The sequence below is a fragment of the Crocuta crocuta genome, unplaced genomic scaffold (assembly GCF_008692635.1).
Source record: "Crocuta crocuta isolate KB4526 unplaced genomic scaffold, BGI_CrCroc_1.0 scaffold348, whole genome shotgun sequence".
NCBI classification, from domain to species: Eukaryota; Metazoa; Chordata; class Mammalia; order Carnivora; family Hyaenidae; genus Crocuta; species Crocuta crocuta.
The window spans coordinates 1,153,415-1,178,464 of NW_027529573.1; the positions used below are offsets into that span (position 1 = coordinate 1,153,415).

The window sequence follows — 25,050 nt, forward strand, 5'->3', positions numbered from 1 at the left end:
TGAGCCACCCAGGCGCCCCAGTGTCTAACTCTTAAATATGAACAGACAATGAAAGAACGTTTTGATATTTTAGGAAAGGCTGGATATGAGACAATGACCAAAGGCACAGAGAAAAAAGGGGTTCAGAAAAAAACAGACTATATGAGCAAAAATCTTAACAAATTGCTACATTAACTTCAAAAGATTATGAACCTACGGGATGCTATTTTTTTTTTTAAAGGAATATTCAGAGAACAAAAAAAGAGATGTTGGGAGTTTTAAATATGACAGCAGAAATTTTTTAAAAATCCATAGATAGATAGCAAAAAGCAATTTGCTTTATAGGCCATAAGGACTATGGCTTTTACTCTCTGCCAGAAGGGAAGCCATCTGAGCAGAGGAGGAACATGATTTGATTTACTCAGAATACCAGTTGCAAAAAGACTGACTGGGGCAGGGCTGGAAACAGGAGACCAGTGAAGTTACTGCAGTCATTTAGGGGGAGACATGATGATGGCTTGGACCAGGGTGGTAGCAACTAGAGGTGCTGAAGAAAGGTGGAGTCTAAATATATTTTGAAAGTTGTGTCAACACAATTTGGGCATTTGGCATTGTAAACTAGGTATGAGAGAGAGATGTCAAAGGTGACTCCCAGGTTTCTGATCCGAGTCCCTGGAAATAATGGGAGTTTCCATTAACAGAGAGGAAGAAGGCTCAGCAGAGAGGTTTGTTGGGATGCTCTAGATTTCAGGTTTGGACATAGTTAAGTTGTGACATCTATTAGATACATAGTGGAACTGTCATGTACATAGCAGTCTGGACAAGGGAGAGGTTTGGGTGGGGTGTATATATTTGGGAATCATCTTGAGAGTTGATGAGATTATCACAATTGTGAGGTACACAGAAGGACAAAGATGTGGCGTAGGGTATTTAGGTGAGGAGGAACCCACAAAAGAAAAATGGAGCAGTCAAAGAGGGAGAAGTGAAGCCATGAGACGATGGTAACCTGGAAGGTGCAAGAAGAAAGGGCCTCTCAGAGAAGAGAATGACAGACCGTCTTGCGCTTCCTGATAGGCCATGTAAGAGGAAATTTCAAAATTTACCACTAATTTTGGCAAATGCAATGACCTTAACAAATATAGTTTTGGTGGAGGAATAGAATCTAAAGCCTAGTGGGATGGATTTAAGAGAGATTATAAGACACATTGGAGACACCGAGTCTGGCCAGGGGAGTTGATGTAAAGGGAAGCAAAGATACAGAGTGCTAGCTGCAGGAGGACCTACAATCAGAGAGATTTTACTTTCTTCAGGATGAGAGAAATAAAGGGCATTATATGCTGGTGCAAATGATCCAGTAGAGAGTGAAAATGATAATGCAGAAAAGAGAAAAAAAAATTGCTAGGGCGATGGCCTTGAGTAGGTAAAAAGGTAACCGAATGCAGAAACCAAAAATTTTGCTGCAGATGAGAGCAAGAACAGGTCACCGGCTTAACAGTAGGGAAAGCAGGTTGCATGGTGATAGATGCTGGTGGGGAGTTGGGTGGATGAGGTGGAGGTAGTTTGTGCAAGTCTCTTCTGTTATTTCTATCAAGAAAATAGGAAGGTTATTAGTAAAGAATGAGGAAGAAATATTGATGAAATACTGTAAATAAAAATAAATACTACAGGGACACCTAGATGGCTCAGTTGGTTAAGCATCCAGCTTTTGGTTTCAGCTCAGGTCATGATCTCACAGCTCGTGAGTTCAAGCCCCATGTCGGGCTCCATACTGACACTGCAGAGCCTGCTTAGGATTCTCTCTCTCCCTCTCTCTCTGCCCCTTGCCCACTTGTTCTCGCTCAAAATAAATAAATAAGCTTAGAAAATAAATAAATACTATAAATAGACAAGACCATTTTACCTAGTTCCCAAGTTAGCTAAAAGTTTTTGTTCAGATCTCCTCTCCAGAAAAATAATTACCTCGTATTTATGACTACCTTATATATGGACATGTATGCATAACTCGTATGATAAAGTTCTCCTCTAATACTCCTAAAAGTGAGGAATAAATAACATGGGAAAAGACCAAAACAACAACAAAAAAAGCAAAGATCAGTATGTCCAATTTTCCCCAAAATAACAACCCACTTGATTTATTTATTTATTTTTTAAAATTTTTATTTTATTTCTAGGAGAGAGAGAGAGAGAGAGAGAGAGAGAGAGACAGCGTGAACAGGGGAGGGTCAGAGAGAGAGGGAGTCACAGACTGAAACAGGCTCCAGGCTCTGAGCTGGCAGTCAGCACAGAGCCCGACGCGGGGCTCGAACCCACGAACCGTGAGATCACGACCTAAGCGAAAGTCAGACGCTCAACCGACCAAGCCACACAGGCGCCCCACAACCCACTTGATTTAAAGAGAGATTACAACTTGAAAAAACCCGCCCCATCACAAATTTCTAAGTCAATGGAAACACAGTATCAGAATACTAACTCTGGTAGATGCTTAGACAACAATTAGTATTCTCACTCTCTCTTTTTACAATTCGAGAAACTATGGCCCAGAGCCAGAACTTGTCCCCTAGGGGTCTGGGCTAAGACCAAAATTTGGGTCTCCCAAATTCTAGTACAGTATTCTTTCCTCCATACCCTGCTATTACTCAAGAGCAAAGAAAGTAAAGAGTATAATGTGATCATTTCAAAACAGTATGGCCAACATCTGTCACTGGCTAACCTAACACCAGAATCCAGCCTTTGCTTCCTCACAGGCATCCAACTGCAGAGGCTGGAAAGGTTTCTTTCCCAGCCTGCTTTGTAGCAAAAGGTAGCCACTGACATAGCTCTGGCCAATGAGGCAGAAACAGAATGCAGCTGAGGGCTTTCAGGAAAGTTTTGTTTTCCTGAGTAAGAGACAGATCTAGCTGACAACACCCTTCCCCTACTCTTTCCTGTGTAAAATAGAACAGTCCTTTTGCAATTATGCAGTGTCATCTCTGAGAACAAAGGGCCAATATGTTAAGAATGGTGAACTTGAAAGGTACTAAAAACCTGAGTCTTTGATGGCATCACTGAACAGCTAAACCAACACCATCCTCCAGACTGCTTATAAGAAAAAACAAATCCCAATCTGTTAAAGCCATTGTCAGACTTTCTCTTAGAGTTAAATGCATTTATTTTTATAATGTTTATTTATTTATTTATTTTGAGAGAGGGAGGGAGGGACTGAGCATGAGTGGAGGTGAAGAGCCCAAGTAATGTCATTTTGAAATTAAGACCTCCATTAAGAGCAACCTCGTGCTGCACATAGCCCTAGTTCCTCAGATTGCTCAAGGCTAAAGCCATCCTCGGACCGCACTCAGATCAGCTAATCAAAAAACATTCCTGTGGTCTGAGTCAAGGCTGGGAACTGTAGACAGTTATTCTGTACAAACTAGCCAATTTCTCACCGCTTGCCTGAACCCCACGTGGGCCCATTGAACTCACCTCATAATTGGTCATTTTGAAAGGATTCTCAAAAGTCATGATTGGGTCTCACCAAATGTAATGAACACCTCACAGATACTGAATGGTCAAAGCTGTTACCATGGGTGCTGCTGTACAATTGTAATTGGTGCTTATGTGACGATGCCATATGTACAATGTGTGCACTGTAACACCCCCGTCCCTTACTGCTTAAAAACCCTGCTCACTATTGTTCGGGGCTTCACCTTCTGCCACTACACCGGTAGGCGGGTCAGCCCCTGCTCGAGCTTGTAATAAAGACCCTTTTGTACTTGCATCGGTGTCGGCTCCTTGGGGGTCTCAGGGGATTCACGAATCGGACACAACAGAGGGAGGGGCAGACAGAAAGGGAGACACAGAATCCGAAGCAGTCTCCATGCTCTGAGCTGTTAACACAGAGCCTGACGCAGGGTCTGAACTCATGAACCAGGAGATCATGACCTGAGCCGAAGTCTGATGTTTAACAGACTGAGCCACCCAGGTACCCCAAATGTATTTCTAACTGATATAATCAGCATTTCCGAGTATTTGGAATATACTTAAAAAAAAAAAAAGGTTTCTAGTTAAATATGGGTCAAATATTAAGTAAAGTGAAATTAAGTAGGAAAAGAATTTGGTGAAGATAGTGGAAGGGGCAACATAGTTTTCTAGTCTCTGAATCCCCGTAAAACACACACAGCAACTATGAGGCAAAACCAAAAATTCATGTATCTGTTACAACAAAACCAGGTGACAAGGTATCACCATAAATCCAAAATACAAGCAGGACAAACCATCCATAGTCAAAAGACCTGCATAGTGTTAATATTTCTACAGGAAGAAGAAAGAGCAATGAGGGTGGCATCTAAGGAGGCGGAGAATGGGAAAATCTCCAGCCAATAAGTAGTCACTGCAAAGTGCAGAAGCCCAATTTGAGACTAGCAGCTGAACCTGAGAGGCGCTTTCCCCCCTCCATTATCAGGGCTCATGCAGAAAGGACTGAAACAGCTGAAGCAGTCTAGCACCTATAGTTTCAGAACCGACATGCCAAGCTCCCTTTTACGACAGCTTTGAAGAGCCAAAAATTAAGTCCTCCATTAAGAGCAACCTCTGGCTGCATGTAGCCCCAGTCCCAGTTCCAGGAAAAGCCTCAGACTGTTCAAGGCTAAAGCCATCCTCAGACCACCTTCAGTTCAGCTAATCAAAAAAAAAAANAATGAACACCTCACAGATACTGAATGGTCAAAGCTGTTACCAGGGGTGCTGTACAATTTTAATTGGTGTTTATGTGATGATGCTACATGTACTGTACCACCACCATCCTTTACTCCTTAAAAATCCTATCATTATTGTTCTTGGCTTCATCTTGCTGCCATGACACCGGTAGGCAGATGAGCCCCTGCTCGAGCCTGTAATAAAGACCCTTTTGTATTTGCACTGGTGTCAGCTCCTTAGAGGTCTCTGGGTCTTGCGATTAGGGCACAACAGCTTCATACTGAGAAAAAGCTGCTGGAAGTAGAATAGAAAATGAGCAAGAGAGGGACAAGAGAGAAGAGGAAAGAGGAGCAGACCAAGTATTTTAGGAGAACAGAATCAGGATATCCCAGAGAACAAGACACCATGGTTTTTTTTAAATACTACAAATAAGACAGAAGTGGGAGCTTTGTGAAATCAGTTAACTGACCTTGCCTTGCTCTAAAAATTCAGAGAGATTAATTCCACATAAAAATGAGCAACAGCTGCGCCTGAGTGGCTCGGTTGGTTAAGCGTACAACTCTGTGTTCATTGCGTTGAGCCTGCTTCTGATCCTGTCTCCCCCTTTCTGGCTCTCCTCCCTCCTTCTCTCCTTCTCTCTCTCTGTCTCAAAAATAAACGTTAAAAATTAAAAAAAAAAAAAAAAAAGAGCAACAAAGTATTTGAGGTCAAATACCATGTAAAGTGATTGTATGAAAAAAGAAAAAGGAGAATAACGTGGCTTTGGACAAAGAAAGTATGCCAGAAAGATGTGTCCACAAAACAAAGCAAAAAAACCAAATAGCCTGTAACCTATTATGTCAAAATGAGCTAAGACTTTAAGAAAATGAATCCACACCTACCCATATCATATTAAAACTTCAAAAATAAGATAATGAATCTTCACAACTGCAATAATTAGACTAACAACTTACAGATGGAAGCCATAAGACAATGAAATATCTTCAAAATGCTGGGGGCGGGGGGCGGGACTGGCAACCTAGATATCTCTATAGAATGAAATATCCTTCAAAAATGAAAGTGAAATAAAACATTTTTAGACAAAATCTGAGAGACTTCATCACAAGCAGATCTATTCTAAAGCAAATGCTCAGGGATGTTTCAATGATAGTAAGAAAATAATCAGAGATGAAAACCTGGAGATGCAGTGAGGGTGGGGAAGAATAGGAAGGGTCAATACGTGGATAAATCTAAATGAATATTAGCTGTATAGAACAAGAATAATAATGTTTTGCAGATTTTAAAATGTAAACTGAATTAAAATGCCCTACAATAAGGGCATGTAGGTGCAGAGGGGAACAGTCACAGTTAAAGTATTCTAAAGACTTTGCGTTGTTTGGGAAGAGGACAAAAGGACCAATTAATATTAGACTCTGATAAAGATATATGTTATATTCTTTTAGATAGAAAGAATATAAAACTTCTAAGCTAACTACGGGGCGGGGGGGAGGAATAAATAAAATACTCAACTGAATTAAAATAAACACCAACTTTATTTGAAGGCACTGACAATAAAGCTACCAAGGGAGTGAAATGGACAGGGCCAAGGTTCCAAAAGAAGGAAAAGCAGAGGTGAACTATAACATCTGCAGCTGGGATGGACTTTGGCCATACTGGGAGCTTCACTGGTAAAGGTACACAAAGGACGTGGGAACAGACAGACCCCCAGAGGGCATACAAGGAAAAGATTTCAGAGCACACCCACAAGCCAAGCTTAAAAGAGTTTGAATCAACAGATTTGGATGATGTTTCAGATTAGTAAAGTCATAATGTAAGAAAAATGAAACAAGTGGTTGTAATAAGGGAAGGGTAGGGGGTTAAGAACCCACAACATTTCAGTTTTTTAAAAAAATGCCTACATCTCAATGGCTGCCAATTCTTCCTCTGAAATACATCCTACACTGTGTCCCTGATGCTGGTGGCTCCCCCTAGCAATCTATTCTGGGTACTGCAGCTAAAGCAATTTTAACCAAAACCCACAGCAGGGGGCAGCGGCCCATACAAGAGTGAAGCTGTGGCACAGGGACGTTCTCTTGACTAAAATTTCACTCCCCTTGCCAATGCCAAAATTTCCGCTAGGTTCTGCCCTAGATCCTAATAATATGATCAGTCTCACTAATGCCCTGAAGGAACCTGCTTACTTCTGGGCAAATACTCAGAATACATTTTTAACAGAGGGTCTTAGCTATCTTGCTTAGTTTACTTCTGATTGCTTCATACACTCATTCAGTCAAACTACTGTGTGTTAGGTCACCATTATACTATATGCCTGCTGGATGCTGGAGGGGAGCAGGAGAAAAATGTACCACATGCCATAACAAAGGTTACATGTGGGGTTAATACAAAACAAAACCTAGAACAAACTCAGAGAAGTGTGGTGTTCGGAGCTAATACTACCTGGCTTTAGAGGGAAATACTCTTCCAAAAGTTACTCGAATCCACAAATATAAAAACTTTCTGGCGATGCATCTGAAAGAAGCAAAGAAAGGATATACACATTTTAAAACTCTATTTGACTTATGTTATTAATTTTCTGGAAAGTAGAAGGAAACTAAGGTCCCATGGGGAGAGATGCTAGCATGCGTAAAAAGGTGAATCATAGCTGATCCTGTATCAAATAGAGCATAGGATGGGACAGACTTATAAAGCCAAGATCAAGCAGTTTTTTTTTGTTTTTTTTTTTTAAGTTTTAAGCCCCACTGTGGGGCTCAAACTCACAACCCTGAGATCAAGAGTTGCATGCTCTATCTACTAAGCCAGCCAGAAGTCCCAAACAGATTATTTTTAAAAAAATACTTTCAATATATTTTGTCAGTAAAGACTTCAGAGTTGAGGAAAAGGAAGTAAATGACAATACTTTTATTCATATTATTCTTATCGCCTACAATACCTAGCAAAAGCCCACTTACCTCTCAAGGCTCATCGTCAATGCTTGCTCCTATGTGAAGCCTTCCTAGACCTTCCCTAACCCAAACATAGTGAGTAGCTTTATACCCTCAAAATTGTTTCAACCCTTAGTATAATGTAATGTTATGATACCAAATCACAGTAATGGGCTTACAGGGTGCCTGTTGTTCCCTCTGCACCATGAGCCCCTGAGAGCAGAGACCATGTCTTATGGCATCCCAAGTACCTAGCACAGTGCCTGGTACACACACAAAAAAGTGGGCATGTCTTGGCCAGTTAGTCTCCAGGTTCAGCTTGGAACATTCTTTTTCCTTCTGCCCTTTATCTAGCTTATTCTTACATTATCCTTTAGGACTTGACTTAAACCCCACTTCCTCTGGGAAGTTCCTGCTGGCTACACCAGTGGGACTTTTATAGCCACGTGGCTCTGCAGTGCCACATTCTCTGTCTTATAGCACTTACCAGGCTCTGTTGTGACTTGTTTAACAGTTTGTCAAGCCCGTGTGATTTTAAGCTTTCATGAGGTCATGGACCAGGAATGTCTTATTCACCTAGTATTCTCAGCATTGAGCTCACCACCTGGCTAAATAGGCAACTGATAATTTTTTTTGTAGTTTTATGGCTTTATTAATCCAAATACAATGTGCACATAAGCTCTCTATTCATTTTTTTCGCTGCAGAGCCTGGCATTGGGATTGGTGACTCTGATGGCCAGCTGGGCTGCTCTTTCCGCAGTGGCTTTGCAGTTCTTGGAGAAGATATTGTGAACAATCTCTGCACAGTAAGATTACTATACAGCAGCAGCACTTCAAGCTCCTTGACATTGTGGACTAGGAACTTCAAGAGCAACTGGGCAGCACTGCTTTGTTTCTTGTTGCTCTTATAACCAATGCTGGATATCAAGATCTGGCCCTTGAATCTTCTGCACACCCTATTGTCAATGACTCTGGGTTTCTGCCAGTTGAACTTAATTTTGACATACTGGTCTGACTGGTGACTTCTTTTTAATGATCTTGGGCTTTACCAGAGGTCTGAAGGCAGCCATGATGCCAGCAGGAAATGGCTGTCACCTCCACAGGCAGCACCAAGGAAGAGAAGGCCTGATAAATTTTTAAATGAATAAATGAATGCCTTTGATAGACCTAATCAAGAGTAGTGGGAAATGATAATTTTTCTCAGACTACATTTAGACTTTTTCTGGAAGACTCCTTATAGCTTATCACATTGTGGGGCACAACTAGAGAATGTGAATGAAAACACAGAATGACAGATTTTAAGTCTGCAGATTCCTAAATGTCCTCAGCGACAAAGAGGAGGCAAGGTCCCCACCCAAATAACTGAGATAGGAAAAGAAGAATCATCCCCTCATTTTAACCAAGAAGGGAGAACAACGGAAACATCATTGCAGGCAGGTGACCACTTGCAAGCTCACCTGATACGCAATTCTCGTAACCGGTTCCTTCGGGTCCAACCACGTGAGACATGATACTGCACTGGATGACCAGCACTAGGTAGCTCTCTCCAGATCCCAGAGAAGGCAGAAGACTTCTTGTTGGCCAGTATCTTCAGAGGATAAGGTTTCTTAACTGCACCATTCCTAAAAGACCTTAAATTTGAGGAGTAATGGGGAAAAGAGAGAATCAAATTATCTCCATATGTGATGCAAAGATCTTTTAATGCACAAGTGAAATTAAAGAGATAAATTCAATGAGACAGACTGATAAATATGTGTTAAGGACAATAAGTAGCCCAATCTCAGATAGAAATACCTGCCATTCACAATGATGTGTCAAACATCCCCAAGGCTACCCTAGGTTCAGTGATGATTAGAAAGGAGGACTCAGAGGGGGCACCTGAGTAGCTCAGTCCGTTAAGCATCTGACTTCAGCTCAGGTCATGATCTCTCAGTATGTGAGTTCAAGACCCACGTCAGGCTCTGTGCTGACAGCTCGGAGCCTGGAGCCTGCTTCGGATTCTGTCTCCCTCTCTCTCTCTCTGGCTTTCCCCTCCACTCATGGTCTCTCTCTCTCCTTCAAAAAATAAACATTAAAACAATAGAAGGACTCAGTACTTAGCATATAGTTATACTCATGACTATGATTACAGCAAGAGGACACAAAGCAAAATCAGAAAAAAGGGGAATGGGGCAAAGGCTGCTAGAAATCAAGTGCATGCTTCTAAGAGTCCTCTCCCAAGGGCAGTCACATAGGATACTTTTAATTTCTCCAGCATCAAATTGTGGGAACGTGTGTGAAGTGTTGTTTACCAGGGAAACTTTTTAGACACTCAATGCCCAAAGTTTTTACTGGGAGCTGGTCTTAAAGGCACCTTCTGCCTATCATGTATCAAAATTCTAGACTCCTAGAAGGAGAGCAAGTATTCAGCATATACTATGTTGTTTGCACAAACAGTTAAGGCACAGTTAACTACCCTTAGCAGTTGGGGAATGGTAAGAACCCTCCTCAAATCTAAATTTCTAGACACTAGTCAGGGGTCAACCTTGTAAGCAGGACATTCTTTTCTTTTCTTTTTTTTCTTTTTTTTTAATGTTTATATTTTTTTGACAGAGAAAGAGCACAGACAGGGAGACAGTGGATCCGAAGCAGGCTCCACGCTGACAGCGGGGAGCATGATGTGAGGCTTGAACTCCTGCACTGCGAGATCATGACCTAAGTGGAAGTCAGACCCTCAGTTGACTGAGCCACCCAGGCATCCCTTTTTTTTTTTTTAATGTTTTTTTATTTATTTCTGAGAGAGAGAGAGAGGGAGAGCAAGCGAGCACACGTGCGCAGGGAAGAGACAGAGAGAGAGGGAGACACAGAATCCAAAACAGGCTCCAGGCTCTGAGCTGTCAGCACAGGCCCTATACCAGGCTCAAACCCATGAACTGTGAGATCATAACCTGAGCCAAAGTCAGACACCCAACTGACTGAGCCACCCAGGCAAACCCCCCTCCCCCCGTTTTTAAATATAGGACTTGAACTCAAAACCCTGAGATCATGACCCAAGCTGAGATCAAGAGTCAGAGGCTTAAATGACTGAGCCACCCAGGCCCCCACAAGCAGGACTTTCTAAGGATAGCAGTCTCTGGCCTGCAATATTCTTTTTTGCATGGATGGAAAACAAAAATAGAGAAAATCAAAAAGAAGTTCGTTCTTTAAAAACCCTAATGAAATTGACAAACAGTCAATGAAACTGGTCAAGAAGAGAGAGAAAAAGCCAAAGAAACCAGTATTAGTAGGAAAAAGGAAACATCATTACTGATCCTAAGAATATATTTGTAAACAGCTTGATACAAATAAATTTGAAGATGCAGGTAAAATGGATAAACAGCTACAAAAATACAACTTATCAAAACTACACAAGAAGAAGTATAAAATGTGAACAGTCCAATAACCATTAACAAAAATAAACAGTAATAGGGGTGCCTGGGTGGCTCAGGTGGTTTAGTGTCCGACTTTGGCGTACGTCATGATTTCACGGTTTGTGACTTCAAGCCCCACACTGGGTTCTGTGCTGACAGCTCAGAGCCTGGAGCCTGCTTCCAATTCTGTGTCTCTGGCTCTCTTTGATCCTCCCCTGCTCACACTGTCTCTCTCTCTCTCCCAAAAATAAACAAAAATTAAAATATAAAGAAACAGTAATAAAAACCTTCCCACAAAGAAAGCTCCAGGCCTAGATGATCTTGCTGTCAAATTCTACCAAAATTTAAAGAAAAATTCACTCCAATTTCACATAAACTATTCTAAGAACTTTTTTTTTTTTAAACGAACACTACCCCTCCTAAATCTATATAAAATTAGGTGGTTTTAGGAGACTAGCCATAACCTTAACACAAAACCTAACAAGGACATTTGAAAAATGAAAAATTTATATCAATCTCACTAATGAATACATATGTAAAAATATAACCAAAATAGCAGCTAACTGAAATCAGCAACATAGAAAAAGGATAATATAACACAAGATGGGATTAATTCCAGAAAGGGAAGCTAAATTAATGTTAGAAAATTCAACCATGAAGGGGAGCCTGGCTAGCTCAGTGGGTGGAGTGTACAACTCTTGATCTCGGGGTTGGGAGGTCAAGCCCCACTCTGGGTGCAGAGATTGCTTAAAAATAAAACCTTAAAAAAAAAAAAAGGAAAATCAACCACTAAGACAATCATATAGGGGCGCTTGGGTGGCTCAGTTGGTTAGGCATCCTCCTCTTGGTTTCAGCTCAGGTCATGATCTCGTGGCTCATGGTTTGTGAGTTCGAGCCTAGTGTCAGGCTCTGTGGTGACAGCACAGAGCCTGCTTGGGACCTCCCCCTGTCTCTGCCCCTCCACTGCTTGCACACATTCTATCTTTCAATATAAACAAACATTTAAAAAAGAAAAGACAATCATACAGTCATTTCAATAGATGCAGAAAACACAGTTAATTAAAAAATATTCAATGTCCATTCATGACAAAAAGTCTTAAACTAGCCTTAGTCTGATAAGGGCTATCTAAGAAAAACTTATGCAGATACCATACTTAAGGTGAAACACGGACAGCCTTCCCTTTGAGATTATGAACATGACAAGTGAGACCAATACCACTTACATACAACATTGTACTGGAGGTCCTGACTCGCAGACTAAGGCAAAAAAGGGAAACTATAGTTATAAAGATTAGAGGGGGGAGCAATAAAGTGCCATTTTGCATATGACATGATTTATGCATGTAGAAAACCCAAAAGAATCTACAGCCATGTTACTAAAATTTCTAAGAGTCCAGGCAATACTATTTGATACAAAGTCAAAATCAAAAACATATATACAGTGGATTCTTGTTACTTGCTATGCATTCTATAAAGTCAACTCAAACCTTCAGTGACTTGGGTAAGAAGAATTAACATTGTTAAAATATCCGTACTTCCCAAAGGCATCTACAGATTTAATGCAATCCTTATGAAAATTCCAGTGGCATTTTTCACAGAAATAGAACAAATAATCCTAAAATTTGTATGGAACCAAGAAAGACCTTGAAGAGTCAAAGCAATTCCGAGAGAAAAGAACAAAGCTAGAGACCCCATGGTCCCTAATTTCAAACTATATTACAAAGCTATAGTTATCAAAATAGTAGAGCATTGGCATAAAAACAAACATATAGATCAATGAAACAGAATAGAGGGCCTAGAAATAAACTTATGCTGGTATAGTCAATTAATTTATGACAAAGGAACCAAGAATATATACAGTAGGGAAATGGACAGTTTTTTTTAATTTATTATTTATTTATTTATTTATTTATTTTTTTAAATGTTTATTTTTTTTTAATTTTTTTTTTTATTNAAGCCACCCAGGCGCCCCGGACAGTTTTTTTTTTTTAATAAATGATATTGGGAAAACTGGACAGCTACATGCAAAAGAATAAAGCTGGACCACTATCTTACACCATATAAAAAATTAACTCAAGACTTGAACGTAAGACATGGAACCATAAAACTCCTAGAAGAAAACATAAATGGTAAGCTCCTTGACATTGGTCTCAATGATTTTTTGGATTTGACAACAAAAGCAAAAATCAACACATGGGACTAAATCAAACTATTTCCTTTGCTGTGCATAAGGTTTTTAATCAAAATGCAAAAGCAATCTACTGAATGAAAAAAATCTGCAAATCATATCTGATAAGGGGTTAATATCCAAAATACATAAAGAACTCTTACAACTCAATAACAAAAAAACAATCCAACTTACAAATGGGCAGATGTGGGAAAATAGGTTCAAAAATTCCTTATACTTACATAAATGTGTTTAAGAAGTTTAGGGCAGAAAGCTCTGCCACAGGGCAAAAGTGCCCAAGATTAGTTAGCAAGATATTATAATAGGGTCATGAGTAACTCCTTATAGGAAACTACTTTCCATCTGTCACCAATATACTATTGTGCTCTGATCACAAACACCACTTGCCCCCAGGCCCTTTGCTTCTTACAAACTCAAGTTAATGACTACTACCTGATTGTTTTCTTCACATTTGCCACATGTCTAAGATCATGAGAGCTCAATAAATAGAGACAAAATCCCCATTCTGGGCTCTTGTCTCCTCCCAGATATTAGCCTCTCTCATATTCAATTTTGCATCCACTCTCTTGCTGGACAAGCAAGAACTCCAGACTCACAGTCTGTGACAGGCAGAGAATCTGAATTGACATGCGTCCAAAAAAGGCATACAAATGGTGGACAGGTACATGAAAAGATGCTCAATATCCCTAATCATCAGGGTAATGCATATCAATACCACAATGAGGGGTGCCTGGATGGCTAAGTATGTTAAGTGATTGACTCTTAATTTCATCTCAGGTCATGATCGGAGAGCTGTGAATTCGAGACCCATGTCAGGCTCTGCACTAACTGCGGAGACTGCTCTCAGTGCAGAGCCTTCTTGGGACTCTCTCTCCGCCCTTCCCCCATGCTCACTCATGCACACTTTCTCTCTAAATAAATACACTTTGAAAAACCCCACAATGAGATACCACCTCACACCTGTGAGAATGGTTATATCAAAAATATAATAATAACTGTTGGTGAGGAGGTGGAGAAAACAAAACCCTCGTACACTATTAGTGGAAATGCAAAGTCATGTGGCCACTGTGGAAAACAATATGGAGGTTCCTCAAAAAATTTTACACTGCTCCTGACTCACCACTGTTTGTCTTGTTGAGGAACAAGTTGGTCAGGAAGCTGCACTGCAGCCATGGCTTTTAAAGACACCAGGAAGACAACCATGGAACCAGAGGTGGCAATTAACCAAATTACAATTACTCTAACCAGCCGCAACATAAAATCTTTGGAGGAGGTATGTGCTGACTTGATCAGAGGCACAAAGGAAAAGTGAAAGGACCAGTTCAAATGCCTACCAAGACTCTCGAATCACTACAAGAGATACTCCTTGCGGTAAAGGTTCTAAGACTTAGGATCATTTTCATATGAGGATCCACAAGCGACTCATTGATTTGCACGATCCTGAGGTTGTTAAACAGATAACTTCCATCAGTACTGAGCTAGGAGTTGAGGTCGAAGTCATCACTGCAGATGCCTAAATCAACCTTTTTAATAAATTATCAGTTAAAAAAAAATAGACCTACCATATGATCTAGCAATTCCACTTCTGAGGATTTATCTGAAGTAACTTTAAAAGATATACACAACTCCATGTTCCCTATGGCATTATTTACAATAGCCAAGATACAGAAGCAATTTAAGTGTTCACTGGCAGGTAAATGACTAAAGAAAATGTGGCAATAACATATACAATATTCTTCAGTCATAAAAAATAATGAAATCCTGGGGTGCCTGGGTGGTTCAGTTGGTTAAGCGTCCAACTTCAGCTCCGGTCATGATCTCACGGTTCATAGGTTCGAGCCCTGCATCGGGCTCTGTGCTGACAGTTCAGAGTCTCGAGCCTGCTTCAGATTCTGTGTCACCTTCTCTCTCTGCTCCTCCCCTGCTCATGCTCTCTTTCACTCTCGCTCTCAAAAATAAATAAAAACATTAAAAATAAATAAATAAAATAATGAAATCCTGCCATTTGCAACAACGTCAGTGGCCTTAAGGGCATTGTGCTAAGTGAAACAAGTCACATAGAGAAAGACAAATGCCATATGTTTTCACTTATATGTGGAATCTTAAAACAAAACAAAACACCAAGTTCACAGAGAACAGACTGGTGGTTGCCAGAAGCAGGGGTGGGTGGTCAAAACAGGTGGAGAGAGTCAAAAGCTACAAACTGCTAGTTATAAAATAAATAAGTCATGGGGATATAATGTACAGTATGGTGACTATAGTTAGTAATACTATATTGCATATTTGAAAGTTGTTAGAGTAAATCTATAAATAAAACTATGTTTACATATTGTTTTCAAACCATAAACACCAAGTACAGAAGTAAATCTGACAAAGTTTGTTGTAAATATTTGGGGCACCTGGGTGGCTCAGCTGGTAGAGCACACAACTCTTGATCTCGGGGTTATGAGTTTAAACCCCATGTTGGGTGTAGTGATGACTGGGGGGTGGAAAAAAAAGGTTGTAAACATTCCTACAGGGAAAATTTTAGGACTCACCAAATACAATTATTTTTCCCAATCTGATCTGTATCTTCAAAGTGTTCCCAATTAAAACCCCAATAGTTTTTGTTTTGTGTGAAGGGGAAAAGACTTGACAAGTTGATTCTGAAGCTTATATAGAATTGCAAAGATCAAGAATAGCTTAAATTTCTTTTAAAATTCTTTTAAAAATACTAGGTTAGGAGGGCACCTGGGTGGCTCAGTCAGTTAAACATTTGACTTTGGCTTAGGTCATGATCTCATGGTTCATGAGTTCAAGCCCTGCATGGGGCTCTCTGCTGTCAGTGCAGAGCCCACTTCTGATCCTCTGTCTCCCCTCTCTTTCTGCCCATCCCCCGCATATGCATGCTCCCTCTCTCTCAAAAATAAACAAACATTTAAAAAAACTGAAAAATAAAAAAGGCTCAGGGCATTTTTTTTGGTGGCTGTCAGTTAAGCATCCAATTTAGGTCATGAGCTCATGGTTTTTAAGTTTGAACCCCATGTCAGGCTCTGTGCTGACACAGTGTGGAGCCTGCTTGGGATTCTCTCTCCTTCTCTCTGCACCTCCCCTGCTTACTCTCTCTCAAAAATAAATATATAAACTTAAANATCTCAGTCAGCCTGAGATTGACCCTCGCATCAGGCTCCACACCCAGTGTAGAGAGCTTAGGATTTTCTCTCTTCCTTTGCTCCTCCTTTCCTCATGCATGCTCTCTCTCTCTCCAAAAAAAAAAAAAAAAAAAGCTAGGTGAGACCTTAAATTTAAGTCTCAGGCTTTACTGTAAAGCTAATATAGCAGGGACAAATCAACCTCAGGCACAAAGAAGAAGCTCAAAAACAGACCTTAGCTTAAAGGGACCCTCGATTAACAATAAAGGTGAGGATGCAGAGAAGTCTTTCCAGTAAGCTGTGCTGGCAAAACTAGATATCTACATGGAAAAAAAAAAGATGAAACTCACGACACATAAAAATCACTTTCAAATGATCTAGAGAAAGAAGTGTGAAAGGCAAAATAATAAAGCAGTGAAGGCACTACAGAATATCTTCATGACCTCAGGAAAGGAAAAGATCCCTTGAAACAGGACAGAAAAGATATTATATAAAAAAAGACTGATCGGGGCGCCTGGGTGGCTCAGTTGGTAAAGCGTCCAACTTCGGCTCAGGTCATGATCTCACGGTTCATGGGTTCAAGTCCCACATTGGGCTCTGTGCTGACAGCTAGCTCAGAGCCTGGAGCCTGTTTCAGACTCTGTATCTCCCTCTCTCTCTGACCCTCCCTTGCTCATGCTGTCTCTCTCTCTCTGAAATAAATAAAAAAATGTTAAAAAAAGACTGATCATTTTTACTAAATTAAGTTTAAAACACTAATTCATCAAAAGATACCAGAGTGAAAAGTGAGCCACAAAGAGGGAGAAGATACAGACCCCCCAAAACAGGTCCTCAATAGCAACAGAAATAGCAACAGGAAATATAAAGCACAGTGAGCTATAACTACACTTTCACCACAAAGCACAGTGTTGGTGAGATGTAGGATAACAAACCCAAACATGGCCAGTGAGAATACAAACTGGTACAACCAATTTAGAAAGCCATTACCCAGCAAAATGGAAGATTCTCTTATCATTTGATCCAGCAACCTACTCCCAATAATATACTGAAAATAATGGTTATCAAAGTGTGATTCCTGAACCAACAGTATTAGCATCAACTGAGAACTTACCTGAAATACAAATTGAGCATGACTCTAGATGTACTAAATCAGAAACTGGATAGTAGAAACCAGCAATCCTGTTTACCAAGCCCACCAGGGCATTCTGATGCAGGCTCAAACTTGAGAATCACTGTGTGCCAAACTATGCATATGAAAGTGTTCATCACATTCAAAACCTGGAAACAGCCCAAATGCCCATCAAGAGAATGGATAAATTGTGGAATATTCTTATAATGTGGTATTATAGAGCAAGAAAAATGAGCAAACTACAACTATAGACAATAACATGAAAGAATCTTGAAACCTTGAGAGAGAGGCACTTGGGTGGGTGGCTCAGTCAGTTAAGCATCTGACTGGATTTCAGCTCAGGTCACAGTTTGTGAGTTTGAGCCCCACACCAGGCTCTGCCTGCTTGGGAATCTCTCTCTGCCTCTCCCCTGCTCGTGCTCACTCTCTCAAAATAAACATTAAAAAAATAAAAACCTTGAGAGAAAAAAAATCAAGACACCAAAGAATACATACAATATGATTTCACTTATATAAAGGCAGAGGCCAAACTAAACTACATTGTTCAGTAATGCATACATAACTGGTAAAAATATAAAGAAATTTGAGAAAGTGATTACTATTAAGGTAGGACAGCAGTTTACTCTAGGGAAGAAGGAGCGGGTGTGATTAGGAAAGGATACGTAAAAGTGACTTCTGAGGTTTTGACAATATGTTATTTCTTTACCTGGGGTGGGAGGGTAGTGATTACATGTTTATTTAAAAATAATATAATTAACATTTTATGCACCTTTCTGCATCTGTGTTATATCTAACAGTTTTTTTTTTTTTTTAAAGCAAACATATTCCCCTCTCAAGGTCCCACATCTAAAGCAGTATAGTAATGAGGGAAACTAAACCAGAGTCAGAGATCACAGAACTTTATTTTAAGCCGTGGTTAACTTGCTTCAGAGGATGAAATAAGGCAGGTCTGCAGAGTACTCTACAGATCATATGGTAAACTTGGGCAGGGTGCTGATTCCATATTCAAGGGTCCCTTTTCCGTGGGATCAGCAGGGGTGGACCTCAGCAGCTGTGCTGGATCTCTTGTGACCCTCCATCAAATCCCAGTGGATTAGAGCAGGAGGAGAAACCCGAGTCACACTGGACCAACCAGACTCATTCTCCCAGGACTGAATTTTGAGCTGAGACACAGATTGAACAGGCTTTGGAGGCTGAAATACCAAAATGGCACCATTCAGAGGAAGGGTCCAAACAAGTGCAGAATAGGTCCCTGAATAGCCACTATACCCTGGCTTCTGCCTTGCCACCAAGGCCTAGTAGATTCAATAAAAAAATTTCTACAGGTTAGTTAGCATTGTTGGCTATAAGCAGTAAGAACCCAATTCAAATTAGCTTAAGGAAGAAAGTATAACAGTAATAGTCCTTCAACAAAACTGACCAGCCTTTAGCTAGGGAAAAAAAAAAAAAGGAGAGAAGATATAGATCACTAGGGGTAGGAATGTAAGAGAGGGCATTACCACTGATGTCTCATAAATTAAAAGAATTATAAAGGAGGGGCCCCTGGGTGGCTCAGCATGGCTAGTAAACCGCAGTCTTTCTTGTAAATTCCTTCCTTTTGTCAAAGTTAGCCAAAACTGGATCTGCTATTTGTAATCAAAAGAAACTTAGTGTAGGCTATAAGCAACCATGATCAACAGCAGGAGAAAGATACAACAGCCAGTGAGTCTTGATGTTACAACTTCAAACCTCGGGATTCCCAAACACCAAAAAAAGGAATTTTTAGAGAAATCAAAACTCCTGGGGAAAGGGAGGACCCAGAGCACCATCCGGCATCCAGACCACAGCTACTCTGTCTCGCACCATGGACGGCAATTCCCAGCCCTTCTTCCCCGGCACCCACACCAGTGTCTCCACAACATAGGAGATGTTCAAAATGGAACATACAGCGGCTGTACTCAGGGTGCCCAGACCTCAAGTCCCGTGGCAATTACCGTGATCCACAGCAAGACACAGGTGCCCAACCATATTATCTGGTCCCTGTTCAACACAATCTTCATGAACTTGTGCTGCCTGGGCTTCAGGGCATTCACCTGCTATATGAAGTCTAAGGACCAGAAGACGGTGGGTGATTTTGGGGTCCAGGCCTATGCCTCCACTGCCAAGGGCCTGAACATCTGGGTCCTGGGTTTGGGTCTCCTTCTGACCATTACATAATTACTTTCACCACTGGCTCACTGATGATTTTCCAAGCAATTTCAGAGATCATAAAACATTACAAAAGCTATTAGTGGGGCGCCTGGGTGGCTCAGTCGGTTAAGTGTCCGACTTCAGCTCAGGTCATAATCTCACAGTTTGTGGGTTCGAGCCCCGCGTCGGGCTCCATGCTGACAGCTAGCTCAGAGCCTGGAGCCCATTTCACATTCTGTGTGTGTCTCTCTGACCTGCCCTTGCTTGCGTTGTCTCTCTCTGACCTTCAAAGGTAAATAAAAAACATTAAAAAACAAAAAAAAAGGTATTAGCAGCTGCCAGTAGCTCGAGGCTGTCACTACTTCCACAGCATTTTATATACACGTCAGTCTACAACTGAATTCAATAAAGCACTTTTATTTTCTTTTAATCAAAATTTTATTTTCTTTTAATTTTTTTTAAGTTTATTTACTTTTGAGAGACAGAGAGACAAACTGTGAGCAGGGGAAGGACAGAGACAGGAGACAGAATCTGAAGCAGGCTGCAGGATCTGAGCTGTCAGCACAGAGCCCGATGTGGGGCTCGAACTCACCAACTGCGAGATTATGACCTGAGCCGAAGCCAGGGGCTTAACCAACTGAGCCACCCAGGCGCCCCTCAAAATCAAAATTTTAATGATGGATATTTTCATGCACTCAAAATGGTTTTGAACTGTAACGTAAGGTATGAAATGTGCATTATACTCTACATTCTAGAGAAGAAACCCAAAACGACAAAAAAAATCCTTACTCGAAGTTCCTTTTTCACCACTCATGATTTAGGGGAAAAACTATTTATTTATTATTTATTATTTTAATTCACAAAATGTTTACAGGTTTTTATATGGGCCATTATTTCACTTATCTTTTTTCGTCAAGTCTTATCACTCACCTGGAGTCCACTTTCCTCTGCATTCTTTGCTTACTTCCTTTTGGATGGAAATTCGACCAGCGGCTTGAGATATGCTTCTTAGCAGATTCTTCATGAATCAAAGCCTTATCTTCCTTTTTAACTATAAGAAAAAGAAGGGAAAGGAGAGTAAATTATCTGAAGCCTGTTAGCAGCCACATTTCTGAACAGCTACATGCCAGCTTCTAATCTCCTGACCTTCCTTAACTCAACACCAGATGAACATGGCAAGTCTCTGAAAATTTTTTACTTGCATTTTTGAAAAGTTATAAGAAAGGAAACTGGTAGGAGAGAAAAATGACACGAAAAGGCTATAACTGGCAGTACACCTGGGTCACCCAGCCAGTTAAGTGTCCGACTCTTGATTTCAGCTCAGGTCATGATCTCATGGTTCCTGAGATCAAGCCCTGTGTCAAGCTCCATGCTGTCAGTGCAGAGCCTGTGTGGGATTCTCTCACCCTCTCTCTCTGCTCCTCCCAACTCATGCTTGCTTTCTCTCTTTAAATAAATACACATTAAAAAAAAAAAAAAAAAAGGCTATACCTGGCTCTTTCTGTCTACGTGATGCTACAAGACCTTCAACTTCCCTTCATAAGAACACCAGTAGAAGACAAGATTTCTTATTTTTTGCCTACATTAATTTCTTTGATGGTCAATGTTACCTATAAGAATGTCTGGGCAGTTTTTGGTCAATAGTAAATTACTGTGTATAGTTTCCATTTTCATTGGTGATAATTTCTACCAGTTATATTCATTACAAACTAAATATCATTTTTATTTATTTCTTTTTTTTCTTTAACGTTTATTTATAGTTGAGAGAGAGATAAAGAGAGAGTGCAAGTGCAGGGGAGAGGCAAAAAGAGACGGAGGCAGAATCCGAAGCAGGCTCCAGGTTCTGAGCTGTCAGCATAGAGCTGATGAGGGGCTTGAACTCACAAACTGCAAGATAATGACCTGAGCCAAAGTTGGTCACTCAACAGACTAAGCCACCCAGGCGCCCCCTATTTATTTCTAAATGCAGAGAACAGCAATGTTGTGGGTTGGATTGTGTCCTCCCCAAAGATATGCTATAGTCCCAACCTCTAGTACCTATGAATGTGACCTGATTTGGAAACAGAAACTTTGCAGATGTAATTAAGATGAGATCACACTGGAATAAGCTGGGCCCTTAATCCAATGAGTGGCACCTTAAATAAAAGAGATGAGACACAGGGGCAGATACACACAGAAAGGAGAATGCCATGTGAAGACAGACACACAGGGAGAGCAGCATGTGATGATGAAAGCAGAGACTGAAATGATGTGTCCAAAAGCCAAGGAACACCAAGGGCTTCTGGCAACACCAGAAGCTAAGAGAAGCACATACAACAGACCCTCTTCCAGAGCCTTCAGAAAGAGGATAGCCCTGTTGACATCTTGATTTCAGATTTCTGGCTTCCAATGACAATATATTTCTATTGTTTTTAAGCCATGCTGCGTATACCATTTTGTCACAGCAGCCTTTGGAAACTAATTCAAGTAGTAAGACCAAGGAGTAAGATTTAAGTATATGGGGGGGCGCCTGGGTGGCTTAGTCGGTTAAGTGTCCGACTTTCGCTTAGGTCATGATCTCGCGGTTCGTGGGTTCGAGCCCTGCGTCAGGCTCTGTGCTGACTGCCAGCTCAGAGCCTGGAGCCTGTTTCAGAGTCTGTGACTCCCTCTCTCTCTGACCCTCCCCTGCTCATGCTGTCCCTCTCTCTCTCTCCTAGAAAAAAATAAAACATTTAAAAAAATCATTTAAAAAAATAATAAATAAAAACCTTAAAAAATTAAAAAAAAAAGATTTAAGTACATGGTGGAGGAAAGGTAATAGGGCGGACTTGTCCTATGTCAAGTAATTGTGAGGCATTTATAAGACATTCATCCTAAAAGAATAAAAACACCCTTTATAATCAAGGTCATATATTTCAATGACAGACAAGGAATTAGCCAGAGAGTTAATCTGTACACAACAAATAGTCCTTACTGACATCAAATTTGTCCTCCTAATCTTTCCAGTATCACATTCCAAGTAACAAAGGTCACCATTAGTGACTATTTCTATAAATTAAAGGATAATCAAATAGGGATTTTTGGCTAAATATTGCTATAATAAATGGGTCATTGCCTTGGGTATGTCTTGTTATAATAATTTCATGGAATGTTATCTGTGGTCAAAGATTCCCTTTTGTTATACATTCTGTGCCAACATTCCAAATACTTCACTATCTGCTTTCCCTACTAGAATATAAATTCCATGAAAACAGAAGCCATATCTGACCTTCTTACTACTAGATCTCCAGTATCTAAAACAATGTCTGGAACCTGACAGATGAAATATATAAATACTAGAAAGACCCAGACAGATCCCAGTGAGCATATGTATGAATATGAACTTGCTCCTGGGTTGATATACAAATAACCAAATACAAAAGACAATGCAAGAAAAACAAGATTAGCAGGTGTGGGTGCCCCATTAAACCTATCTATTGAAGTCCTGAGATGACAGTAAAGGACAAAAGGGTATAAACTCTAAGGTCTAAGAGATAGGAGAAGAGATCACAGAAAAGATTTCCACAAATCTTTGCAATTAAGTAAGAGGAGGAAAATTAACTGGCCTAACATACAGTGTGGGATACTAAAAAGAAGCAAGCCCACAGAATCCCAGAAGAGTTTAGAAGGAACAAGGAATGGCTCCCCAAATTGTAGCTACAGGCTACGAATGAGAGGACTGAATGAAAAGTCTATATGGTGGGCGTTTGGGGCCCCTGCTCTCCTCCCAACCCCTGCCAGGCAGGGTATTCAGCTCTTTCTCCACACTGCTTCCAGAATGCTGGCAGATAGACTGGTACCTCCCAGTCAGAATATCAGAAGATTCTTCACAGAAGATGCTAAGAATGAACACAGCCCTCAAAATTCTCATATTTGTGCCCACCTCCCTCAGTGAAAACGCAGGCTAACACTAGGAGCTTCAATTCATTTCTCAGTTGCTGACACTTAAGTATGAATAGAGAGTCAAGAATCACAGGGCATGTGAGTGTGACCTCCAATAAGAGACAAAAACAAAGGAATCTGAGGAAGTGCCACAACCTGTGATGTATTCCTACCAAAAATTTGAATCTAAATACCAAGCCTCATCTACAACGAAGTACCAACTTATTAAACAAAAAAATAGAGGGAGTAAAAATGATTTTGCAATCTACAAAATCAATGATATAGGAAACTTCAGAGGACTAACAACCAGTTCCTTCAATAAATGAACAGCAAAGGAAAGAGGGGGAAACTTATACATTAAAAGACACTAAAGGGGCACCTGCCTGGCTCAGTCAGGGGAGCATGTGACTCGATCTTGGGTTGTGAGTTTGAGCCCCACATTGGGCGTAGAGATTAGTTTAAAAATTAAAAAAAAAAAAAAGACACTTAAGATGCACAGCAACCAAATGCAACATATGGACTTCAATTTTGGATCTTTATTTTAACAATCTAACAACAAACCAACTGTCAAACAAAAAACATGAAACAGGCTGGCTCAATTGGAAGAGCGTGTGACTCTTGATCTTGGGGTCATGAGTCCAAGGCCCATTCTGGGTGTCAAGAGTACTAAAAATAAATTAGTAAACTTTAGAAGCACCTGGGTGGCTCAGTTGGTTAAGCATCCAACTCTTGATTCAGCTCGGGTCTCAAACTCAGAGTCATGAGTTCAAGCCTGACTTTGGGCTCCACACTGGCCATGAAGCCTACTTAAAAAAAAAGAAAATAAATAACAACAACAACAAAAACACCACAAGAAACAATCAGGGATATTTAAACTTATTATTTTTCTTAGTGTTTATTTTTGAGAGAGAGAACACGTGAGCAGGGGAGGGGCAGAGAGAGCGGGGAACAGAAGATTTGAAGTGGGCTCTGTGCTGACAGCTGAGAGTTCAACTCACAAACCATAAGATCATAACCTAAGCCAAAGTCAGATATTTAAGTGTCTGAGCCACCCAGGTATCCCTAAACTTTTTCTATACTAAAACATGTTTTTTTGAAATGGCACCTCATCTTTTACAGAATATACCAAAAAAAATTACAGATAAGATAGGATAAATTTGCGCACCAAAACTGTTAAGGAGAGTAATAAAACCAATAAAATTGCTATCCATGAGTCAAGGCTGAAAATAAATGAAGACAGATACATGTGGGAGAAGGGAGAGCTCAGCCATACACAGAATGCCCACTGAGAAATGTGGAAGAAGGTGTAGGGTTGGAAAACCCCCATCTTGCAACCATCATGAAAAGACTTTTTAAAATGGGAGGGAAAGTAGTAAACGTGGATAAAGGTATATGGCGGAGTTCTCTGGATTTTTTGGTAAGGCTGAAATTATTTCAAGGTGAAAATTAAATGAAATTAAGCCAGTGAGGACACAGTGGGCAGAGGTATAAATGAAACAAGATAGTTCATAAGTTAATAATTTTTGAAACTGAGTAATGGGTACACACTATATGTACTTGAAAATTTTCATAA

At 40.4% G+C, this 25,050-nt stretch overlaps 1 protein-coding gene and 1 pseudogene across 6 annotated transcripts in view; one reads left to right on the plus strand and one right to left on the minus strand.

Annotated features, from left to right (window-relative positions):
- Nucleotides 1-25,050, minus strand: part of SFI1 (SFI1 centrin binding protein) — a 101,756-nt gene that overhangs the window by 72,027 nt on the left and 4,679 nt on the right. For all 6 annotated transcript variants that reach the window (XM_077761552.1, XM_077761555.1, XM_077761550.1 and 3 more), the window contains exons 2-4: nucleotides 20,508-20,628; nucleotides 9,029-9,202; nucleotides 7,087-7,158 (exon numbers count right to left, since the gene is read on the minus strand). In XM_077761552.1, coding sequence (XP_077617678.1) covers nucleotides 7,087-7,158; nucleotides 9,029-9,202; nucleotides 20,508-20,530 — 269 coding nt within the window. In that variant the 5' untranslated portion in view covers nucleotides 20,531-20,628. The remainder of the gene's footprint in view (nucleotides 1-7,086; nucleotides 7,159-9,028; nucleotides 9,203-20,507; nucleotides 20,629-25,050) is intronic.
- Nucleotides 14,320-14,665, plus strand: LOC144229468 (small ribosomal subunit protein uS10 pseudogene; annotated as a pseudogene).